Source organism: the organism of the source record quoted next, unplaced genomic scaffold (assembly GCF_019419815.1).
Source record: "Pyrus x bretschneideri cultivar Hongxiangsu unplaced genomic scaffold, Pyrus_bretschneideri_v1 Contig37, whole genome shotgun sequence".
In the NCBI taxonomy this organism is placed as follows: Eukaryota; Viridiplantae; Streptophyta; class Magnoliopsida; order Rosales; family Rosaceae; genus Pyrus; species Pyrus x bretschneideri.
The window spans coordinates 4313625-4324972 of NW_025999690.1; the positions used below are offsets into that span (position 1 = coordinate 4313625).

At 37.7% G+C, this 11348-nt stretch overlaps 1 protein-coding gene and 1 long non-coding RNA gene across 2 annotated transcripts; one reads left to right on the forward strand and one right to left on the reverse strand.

Moving 5' to 3' along the window:
- Positions 1-1325: 1325 nt before the first annotated feature.
- On the reverse strand, positions 1326-5422 carry LOC103931738 (D-3-phosphoglycerate dehydrogenase 2, chloroplastic). Its single transcript, XM_009341258.3, has 5 exons — positions 4696-5422; positions 2956-3332; positions 2653-2763; positions 2459-2554; positions 1326-2378 (listed from the first exon to the last, which is right to left on the reverse strand). Exons 1-5 carry the CDS (start codon positions 5342-5344, stop codon positions 1710-1712), a joined length of 1902 nt encoding a protein of 633 aa, XP_009339533.2. The 5' UTR covers positions 5345-5422; the 3' UTR covers positions 1326-1709.
- Positions 5423-5783: 361 nt separating this feature from the next.
- Positions 5784-9526, forward strand: LOC125480882. Its single transcript, XR_007261157.1, has 2 exons — positions 5784-6274; positions 9053-9526. It is a non-coding gene; the product is annotated as an uncharacterized LOC125480882 (long non-coding RNA).
- The last annotated feature ends 1822 nt before the right edge of the window (positions 9527-11348 follow it).

Consider the following 11348-nt stretch of genomic DNA (forward strand, 5'->3'; position numbering starts at 1 on the left):
TACCAATGAATGGTATAAATTGCCTTAGTGAGTACTTTCATTATGATATTGTTGCAACATACAAAAATCTCTTGCAAGAGTTGATGATATTAGATTGAAACTCCTGAAAAGTCTAGAAAGATTATAAAGTGTTGAAATGAATATTGTCTTGAGCTGCAAATCAAACAATATGTCAATACAAATCTTATCCATGATGTTTATGATATTAAAGAACCATATGGATTGAAGATTATGAGTTGAATCCTCAAATGATTAACCAATATTTAGACACTAAGAATGATCATTTATCTTCATGAGGGTAAAGATGAATTGATATTTGATCCAGAAATACCACTTTTTAATGAAGTATATGCTTTATTGTATTTAGCACAACATTATTGTTATCCATTAAAAGGTTCATTGATTTATATTCTTAGAACTATAATATTTCATCATTTCCTTATTTATTTATTGATTATGGAACCAGAAATTTTCATGGGTTTCTATATCTAACAAGATGGAATAAAAGTTTTCAGGCATAATGGAGGAGATTTTTATACATTACTTGGTAGAACCCCATAAGGAGGAGATACTAGAGACAGATCATGTGAAACCTCAAGTACTTGGCAAAACCGCAGAAGGAGGAGGCACTAGAGACAAATCATGTGGAGCCTTAGTATTTGGCAAAACTCCAAAAAGAAAAGGCACTGAAGGTTGATTATTTGGAGCCTCAGTACTTGGTAAAACTCCAGAAGGCGAAGACAATTGGTGTCCTTGGAATAAAGCCACAAACCTGTGCATTACTCTTGAGTAGTCATCTTTAACTGTTGTTAGGTCTTAGATTTCCTCAGCAATACCTCAGAACAATTGATATGATGTTGGCTCTTTACACTGAAGCTACCAAGCATGGATGAGTCGCGGAGAAGCAATGTTTTGAAGGATCATTCAAAGACAAAAGTTGCACACCACTTCTGCTATACAAGAGACTAAAGCAGAATGATCAACGATGAGCCCACAAAAGTTCAAATATTGCATTGACACGCATAGCCTAAAAAATTTGAAATCAGGGGGAGATACTCATTAGGAGATCATCCAAAACAAATCAAAATTTTAACGAGTTAATCGAAGATTTATAGCCATCCAAGGGGGAGAGTTGTAACACTTAAGCTTTGCCTATAAAGCAAAGGAGCAAATGAAGAAAGAAAAACAACATATGGAAGGAAGAGGAAAGAAAGAGAGGAAGAAAAGATAAGAGAATAGATAGAGTTATCTTTGTACTCCTATTATTACAAATTATAAATGAAAGCATCATAGTTGCCCCGAAGGCATACTTCAGTCACACAACCTCGTAAATATTGTGTCTTATTTCATTTATTCCACTGCACACATATCGTCAATTTTTCAACACAAACAAATAAGTTCACATACTAGCAGAAGAATTACTTTTGCTACTACACCAGCACTGACAATAATCCAACAACAACAACAGCGATAAGATTCGCAGAATGCGGGTAAAGAATTGCGAAAACTAACTAAAACAACAATTCTGATACCCCGGCTTCTGGCATATCATATATGCTGGCGCGGAATACATTACCATCTAAACTAAATTCACGGCGCAGCCAGGGACACGCAGAGCTGGCCGGCCTCTTTGTTTACTGCTGAAGAACACAACTTAAGCCAACAGTGATTTTTTTTTCTGCACCAGAAGCCTTCTCGTTAGTTTTTCACTATAGCTTAAGGAACACAAACTCTTCGATATCAGGCACCTTTCCAATTTTATTTAGCAACTCCTCTTTCGGTTCCTCATCCACTCCAATCGCCATTATGGCCTTCTTCTGAATAGTTCTTCCCACACTCATAAAGTTCACATTCACATTCTCAGTCCCAAGTATGTTCCCCACCTGCCCAATCATGCCTGGCTGATCCACCTGCCGGCACAGAATGAGATTGCCCTCGAGGCTCACGTCCACGCCAAACGATCCCAACAATGTCAGATGGGGCTTTCCATATTTTACTTTCCCCTCAATGCTTATGTTTCCATTTTTGGAAACACAACTTGCGAATTTGGACTCCACATTGGTAATGTGTACCTGGATTGAAGCGACGGGGAACTCAGGGGATGAGTCTATAGCTACCCTTTCCTCGGTTATGCGTAAACCTTTATCCTTTGCAACGAAATCTGCATTGACTAGATTGATAAACGAGGCAGATATTGGTTCGATGATGCCTTTAGTGATCATGGCCCTGAGAAGCCTGGTATCCAAGTCATCAGGGTCGCGAGCTGTTTTGTAAACCACCCTCACAGATGTGATCCCACTCCCTCCTGCTACTAATTGTACAGCCAACTTCCCTAGCTTCTCGGCTAGCACAACATAAGGAGACAACTCAGCCAGAACCTGAGAACATGAAAAATTTGTGAGCTTAACTAATCTTATGCGAATCTTGCTATTCCTCTTCTATTAATAAACAAACATACCTCAGGAGGGACCATCGGAGCGTTGACAGCAGTTGCAGAAAGTTCACCTTTCAATGCTCCAACTACAGCCTCGGCTATTTCAATGGCAACACCTTCCTGAAAATATTACATTTCGTGCAGAATTCGATGAGTTAAAGGATGTAAGATATATCATTCGATAAAGTTTTGATCAGTATCAGAGAAATTAAACGTGCCTGTGCTTCCTTTGTGCTAGCTCCTAGATGAGGTGTGACTGTGACATTCTCGTGTTGCACTAGCTTGCTATCTTTGGATGGAGGCTCCTCTGCGAACACATCAAGGGCAGCCTGTTCGAAACAATGTAACAAACATAACCACTAGTTTAGCATGCATGAAAACAATACTAATGTTGTTTCTCCCTCAATAGAATAATGAAGAAGGAGAAAAGTGGTGTGCAAAAATTACTTTGTGCCTCGAAAACATGCTTATACAGTCTATGTTCAACATGGTCAGCTTTGACATAAATTAGAGGATCATACCTGAGCAACAATTCCATTATCAAGAGCTCTCACTAGTGCATCTTCATCAATGACTCCACCCCGGGCAACATTAATGATACGGACTCCCTTCTTCATCTGCGCGAATGTGTTGTCGTTCAACACCTTTGATGTAGTAGGAGTCAGAGGCATATGCAGTGAGATGAAATCTGCAGTGCCAATTGCCTGCTCAAAAGAGACCAATTCCACACCAACAGCGCGTGCTCTGTCAGCCGGGGCATAAGGATCATGCGAAATAACGTGCATTCCCAAGCCTTTCGCACGTCTAGCAACTTCGGATCCAACTTTTCCAAATCCCATTACTGCCAATGTCTTCCCAACCAGAGAGACGCCAACGTACTTGTTTCGTTGCCACTTTCCTGCAAAAATCCGGCACTAAATTTAGCATTATCTGCAGGATATAGCAGTAAAACTTCAAAGGAAATATGCAGTCCATCCAAACACTTGCGCAAAGGAAGTGTGTCAACGTGTTCTTGAAAGGCTCAAAACTAAAACAATATGTGTCAACTAAAATTCTCTACGATCGATTTAACGAACAAAATTAGCGAAATTTAATGATCTGACAAATTATGGTAATTGGAATTAAGGCTTTTTCATCATTCAATATGTTTAGTCCGGAAACAATCATACTCAAACATTTTTACTTCTACATTTATCCTCCTGTTTCCAACCTGTAATTCTCCTTTGATTTATTCAGTCCAAAATCAGAAGAAACTAAAGAGCGCATGGAAATTAAAACGGGAGTGCGGAAATCATTTCTCAATTAGAATCCCGATCAAATTCTGTCAGGGTACATTAACAGTGCTAGATTTCCTCAGAACCTCAACCAGTCATCTATGTCTTTGATAATCAAAAGGGGTCCCTTCATTCCTAGCTATTAGCAGAGAAAACTATACCTGATAGAATTTGATTCCTGTTCTACTTTGGAATAAAATTGTTCCTGCATGCCATGCTCACATGTGAAGCACGTGCACCTACCTCTGGAATGTGTCGGTTGAACATCATCCATTCAAATTTTTTTTTTTTTTTGAACACCCATTCAAATTATGTATATGCAAATATATAGATATACAGAGTCGTGTTTGTTCACTTGTTGAGTAGGACAATCATATTTCTACCCAGAAAGCGACGGATGGCGTATAAATTCAATGCACACCCACTAAATACAAAGAGTTTGAAAAAGTACGAAAGCGGAAACCCGACCCCGGCATGTCATGTGACATCAAATCAGCAGAACTTTAAGCCAACAATGTTTACTTTTCACAAATTATTTTCCTCATGTGAGAAAATAAACCCATCAAGTCTATCTTTTAGCTTAGATTTTTGATCCTGAAAGGAACCTATCCTCGAATAACAATACATAGAAAAATTACGACAAGAGAACTTATCTTTAAGTGACAATATATAGACAAATTACGACAAGAGAACCTATCTTCAAGTGACAATACATAGACAAATTATGAATATCTTCTAATAAAATATCCCTAACACAAAAACTCTTGATCTATGTTAATTGAAAGTTAAATCTACAAATTTAGAATTTTCCTTGTTGCTAAAAATTCACGGATAAGTGATTTTCTTTTCACTTCTCAAATCCAATAATGAACCCAAATAGTTGGCCTACCAAAATCTGTGCTTGCCTAATACGTGTAATTTGCAGATACTTGACAAAAAAAAAAAAAAAAAAGTCATATAACAACAAAAATTAAATGTGTTAATTACCAGCTTTGATGGAAGCATCAGCTTGTGCAACATTTCGTGACATGGCAGTGAGCAGAGCAATCCCGTGCTCTGCTGCGGCCACGGTGTTTGCCGTGGGCGCATTAACGACCAAGCATCCAAACTCCGTAGCCGCCTGCAGATCCACATTGTCTATCCCCACACCAGCTCTTCCCACCACCTTCAACCTCCCTTTGGCGGCCTCAAACACCTGCCTGGTCACCTTCGTGCCGCTCCGAACAATCAAAGCGTCGCATGTCGAGATCTTGGCGCAGAGCTCCTCAGGGGAGAGGTTGTACGCGCACTCCAAGTTGCCAAAGCCACGTAGGACTTCAAGACCGGCTTCTCCGAGTTTTTCGGTGACCAGGACGGTCGGAGTTGAATCTGAGGACCTTGGATTGGGAAGCTGGAAGGACTTGGAAATATATGTGTCGGAAGATGACTCGGCTTTTTTTAGAACGTTGGTTATGAGAAAAGAATGGAAATGCGAATTATGGGAACGAGAACGGGAGAGTTTTAAGCAGATGGGGCGGGAGGTGGCGCGGAGGAAGGAAAGAAGGTAGGGTATGGACGGTGTTGGTTTGGTTTGAGACGGCGTAGGGGAGGCGGTGAAGGCGGAGGAGGAGATGGCCTTGATGGAGGAGGAAGCCATGGAAGCTGGAAGGTTTTTTTGTGTTTTTTTTTTTTTTTTTTCTTGGAAAGTGTGTGATTGTGGTGGGTAGGTGTCTTTAAAAGTTTCTGGGATCTTAAAGCAGAGTTTTTAATTAACCTAATTTGGGGTAATTTTTTAACTTTTAACTTTTTTACTTAGGTAACTAAGAATTGATATTCATCCAAAAAAAAAAAAAAACTACTAAGAATAGGTATGTTTTGGAGAGTAAAATTTGTTACTTTTAATTACAGCCACTGCAGTTTTTGTCCTCTAAATCATGGGTTGCAGTTGCACGACTATATTTACGTCTAGTTTGGGGTTTTTTTCTGTGATATCCCGTCCCCAAAATTATTATTTTATTTTATTGTTGACGTATTTCGAAGATTTGATTGGAATTAGTTCTTTATTTCTTCAAATTTAAGAAAACGAAGTGAGGGGTACTTTAGTCATTTCTAATTTCTCTCGACCTTTTCGGTCAACTCTTAAATTGGTTAGGTAGAGTTCGATTCCATGAGCGCGTAGGAGTAAACAGATCTTATTTCCGAGCCCGAACGGAGAAATTAGAGTCGTTTAAAGTTGATGGCATTTTGGTAATATTACCAAATTGCTATAATTTAAGTGGGAGGGAAACCTCCAGGAAAAGGGAGAGAGTTTTTCGGAAAAAGGGGGGGAAGAGCTGCCTAACCCGTTTTTAGGGGAAATTGATCAATAAACCCACCAAACTTGACCCGATTGTATCTTTTTCATCCGAGCTCCGTTTTGGATGATCTTGGTGTCCATGGAAAGCTCTTGACGAGCCCTATATTTCTGTGATTTTAGATTTCCCCATTTCTTTTCCATCTTTGCAGCTCAAGGTCGCAAAGTCCACGACTGTTCCGGCGGTTTTATCATTTTTTCCGGCGATTCCAGCAACGATTTCCTTTGAGTGAGGTATGAAACTTCATCTACTCTTCGTAATCTTCAAGTGGGTATGCTTAGTTTGTGCTTTCGTATTCGTTTTAGAGTTGGATGTTTAGAACACCTAGAAATCCGGTTTTCTCCGGTGAAATTGGACGATTTTCGGTTAGAATTTATCGTCGGCCTAGTTGTGAAAAGTGTTTCCCTTGTTGAGCTCTAGCTACCACATAAATTTGAGCTCCTCTAGTTAATGTTGAAATTCGGGGTTTGTAAACCCTCCATCTTGACTTCCACCGCGTGTGGCGGTGCGTGGGATCGTTCACGAGTGTTGTCTAGGTTTTAAATACCTTCTAGTGACCATGTGAACCTATGTCTAACTTGGTTTCCAAAGATTCAATTGTTGGGTGTGTAGATCAAATTTCTTGATCAAGGGTTTGGTTCAAAAGGTCAATTTCTTGTTAATTTTGAGTCATGTTAGTTTTGGATGTTGTGTACATGACTTCTGGACTATCTGGAAGTATTTTGGGATTTGTTATATGAATTGGAAGTGGGTTGTTACGTAAGTTACAGAAAATTGACTTCTTTGCAAAGAAAACTCAAGTTTCGAGTAGCCTTCTTTGGCTCTTAATTTCTAGGCCTTTATATGCTCCTTTGGAGAAAATTTTTAGTGTGTTGAAAGTACATATGCTCATGATCGTAACCCAATTGTTTTCACTCAATTTCGTTGAGTTTTGGTTGATCAAAACCTTCTTTAAGTTTGGGTCGCGGGCTGCCAAACAGCAGCAGAAAATTGGGTTTCCAGTTTCAAGACTCCGTTTTTCCTTTTGGCATAACTTCCAATTTAGAGCTCCGTTTTCTACAAACTTTGTATGCTTTTAAAGTACAGAACACAAGCTTCAAAACCCATATAATATCACATGATTTGGTTTAGTTTGGAATGTTCCAAAGGGAACCTAAACTTGGTCTAATAGTGCTGTTTTCTGCAGATTGTGTGGAGAAGTAGAGTACTTTTTTCGCCACACCTATTTTCTTTTCCAGATTCCTTTCTAATCTTCTTTACTACTAATTGAGTGATATTATTTGAGTGGTAGATTCCATAATCAGTGTACTTTCTTTAGATAATATTAATTTTGTTCCTTTGAAGAGCCTAATCGGAACACAAAAGTACAACCAAGAGTATAAATACAAGTAGCACACATAACTAACCAAACTAAGCTATTAAAATGTGATTATTTTATAATTGGCCATCGATCTATTTTTATTAAATGTGGTTTGATTATGGATGGGTAATATTTGTGGGAAAGTGATTCGAATTGCATATTGAAATGTGAAGTATGTATACATACGCCATAGACCCATGTTAATTAAATATGAATTCTATTGAAGTGTTATTTTATTTCTGGCCAGTGATCTAATTTCAGTAAGTATGATTTGACTTGTGGATTGGAATTATGGTTTGTATTGTATCATTGGATTGATGTGATGAAATGCGAGAGCTAGTAGTGGACCATTAATCCATTGTTATGGGGTTCGTTGCTTCGAAACATGTTTCAACCCTCGTGTCATTATTCATTCTCGTTTCATTGAGTCTTTGTATCTTGAGTAACTTCATCCATGTCTTGTTTTATCGAGTGGTGTTACACATTCTACTCCGCGATTCCGTTGAGTGATGGTCCGGAATCGTATCCTGGTTTGGATTCCGTTGAGTGATGGTCCGGAATCCTTCCTACTTCATTCCGCGATTCTGTTGAGTGACGGTCCGGAATCGTATCTTGGTTTGGGTTCCGTTGAGTGATGGTCCGAAATCCCTCTTACTCCGCGATCCCGTTGAGTGATGGTCCGGGATTGTATCCACCTTAGTTCATGGAGTTTAGTTTGAGATGGTTGCAAAGTGTAGGCTTTGGATGAACAGTGTCGCCTAATTCTACTTTCATTGTGTGTATGTGAATATAGGTGTGAGATGTTATGGTCGTTTGAAATGAACTTTTGGATGTCTGGGTGCCTCCCTCGGAGTTTTCAAAAGTTTGGTATTGATTTCCTATGAAAGATTTATATTCAAGGTTTATAAATTATGATTGATGGCTGGGTTTATTATTGTATCACTTGCTTATTTTATTGTCCCTCACCCGAGCCTCTTAGTTTATCTGAGTGCCTGAATTGCCAGTGCACCAATTCCATAATATTGGCATTGACTTTACATATGACAGGTCTGGGTAGATTATGAGAAACCGCTTGATATTTTGGTTCCGTTGAGTGGTCCGGAACTCAATGTTGTTGGATTCCGTTGAGTGGTCCGGAATCCTTGCCCTTGTTCATTCTGTAAGGTGATCTTAGAATCCTAAATTCGAGTAGATGGGAATTACCCACAATAGATATTGTGAAAATAAATTAGAATTACCATGTTATTATTCTTAACCCAAATTGGGAATTATGTAGAGTTCTTTAATTAATTCGTGAAATGATATGTTATATCACTGATTGATTAACGTAATTAAATGTTAATATTGTACTTTGTGATTCCTTGATATGTTATAAGCTATATATTGAAATATAATGTTGGAAGTATAGTGATTAGCATGATGAAGTGAAATGTGATTTGACTTGTGTATTGAAAATGGTTGTGACATGTGATTGAAACGCATATTGAATTGCTTGGGAGATGTGAGGTCTAGTAAATGACCGATGACCCATTGTGATGTGGATTTTACTCAATATTGCTTCGTTTCGTTGAGTTTCGTGAATTGGGTAACTTGAATCATGTCTTGTTCCTTCGAGCCGTTGTTATGTTTCTTGGACTTCTGTTCAATTTAGGTGGATTGGAACTGAGTTCTGTTTGGATTTCGTTGAGTGATGGTCCGGAATCCCCTTTGGAGCCTTGGTTCGGTGGGTGGTCCAAAATCCCCTTTTCCAAAAATGTAGTCTTCAACTGAATTGTGTTGCTCTAGCCTTGCACTTCGACTTGTGGTATGTGTTATTGATTGTTGTGATTATGGAATGACATTGGATATGAGTGGAGTTATCATGAGTATTTTAGTTGATTAATATTTCTAAAGAATAATATGTACTTTGTTGATTCTTAAATATGTTACACGCTATGAAACGCGAATTTATGTGGGAACGTGATGATTTATTTGATGGATGAAGTGGAAATGTTAATCGTCATGTGGGATTGTTATGTTGGATATCTTTGTTATTGTTATAATTAGACTTGTTGATAAACGTGGCTCGAGAATGGTATTGTACATCGTTGGTTCTTTGAAATGATATATGTTGTGAATTGCGGTATCATGTTGTGACCTAATGGCCTATATATTGATGGAGGGGAAATCATGATTTCCAGATGGGTTGTTATGTAACCTTGTGTCTAGCATTTTCATGCTTGTCAAGTTCTATTGATTGAATGAGAAATCTTATACCTTTTGACTTAATCGGACTGTGTTATATGTCAATTATTGTGCATGACGAACTACGAATGGCTTGATCCCTGTTTAGAGTACGTAGGCAGTCTAACGAGGAGGTTAGATGCAGCCATAAAGCATACGAAAAATAACTATGTGATTCGATTATTGAGTTGTGCTTGCCCATATCTCGTAGGTGAATATGATAGATACGGATTTTTGGTGACGTCATGTGTCAATTCTGGATGTATGTCGGGATTGGAGCGTGACATTTTCTTTTTTTTTTCCACCAAAATCTATTTCACTTTAAAATTAAGCAGTAAAAAATATAAAAAATAAAATATTCTGCTTATTTTAAAAGGAATGGCTTCCAAACAACAATTTTAAAAGTAGCATGTAAGTTGCTTTTGAAAACCACTTTAATAAAAGCGCAGCTGAGTCTTTAATAAATATTTATAATTCATATAATGCGATCATTAATTTTAGAGTAATGTTAGAGAGACTAAATTTATAGACAAAATATCGTAAACTAAATAACATGAAAAATGAAAATTAGATTATGATTTAAGAGTTGATAAACGTGTCCATTCTTATTGGTGACATATCATTTAGTTTGTAAATTTTGTCTACAAATTTAATCTCCCTAGCATTACCCTTAATTTAAAAAATAACATTATTTATTATTCTATACACATTTTATTATTGGAGAACAAAGTGAGCAACACCACCTACCACTACAAACCCTAAACCCTCCACAGCAACCACCACGACAACCAAACGCACTACTAGAACCACCACAACCGCAATTGCCACTACCATCGTTTCTGTCACCACCACCACCATAAACACAACCTCCATCATTGCCACCAAAACCACAACTGTCACTATCGCTGTTGTCGCTACCCTTACCATTGCCCTCACCACTGTTGTCGTCATCACCACCCACCTTATCATGTCTATTTTTGTTATTATATACATTATACCACTTTTACTTTAAAATTGACCAAATGCTTTTACATTACTTTTCATACAAAAAAAAAATACAATTTATCAAACGCTCAACTACTTTATTTTGCAGCTGATTATTCTTAAAGCATAGTAGAAGCAGTTTTTTTTTTTTTTAAAAAGCACAGCATAAGCAGTTTTTTTTTTGGGAAGTGTTATTAGCACTCCAAAAATCTCTTTCTACACTCCTCACAAGCGTATTTTTCTTTCCTAATATAGAAAGTTTAGAGTGTAGAATGAGATATTTGAAGTGCTAATAACAATTCTCTTTTAAAAAAATTATAAAAAAAAAAAAAGAAGAAAAAAAAACACACCAATTCCAAACTGCCCTTAGAGGGCAACATGTAAAAGTAAATTTTTTCCCTTATATTCTGCAAGTCCAGTATTATACTCTCGCCCATGAGATATGAAGGTAAGCTTGTAAGATTATATTAAAGCTGCACACGTATTTAACGTCTCTTATGGATTAAGAATTGCAGAGATTGACTTCAATAATACTTGTATGCTAATAAGGAGATTGTTTTACTATATAACAAGGTTCTGTTACTCCCTGCTCTCATATTTGGTCGTGGAAATAACCCCTCTAGCCTCATTGAATAGATTTGTGACAAATGCACAAGATCATTATTTATTATGGCATCGTCACGATACAAGGAGAGATGTAGACGCTATGAAGATTACCCAATATTATTTTCCAACTCAAG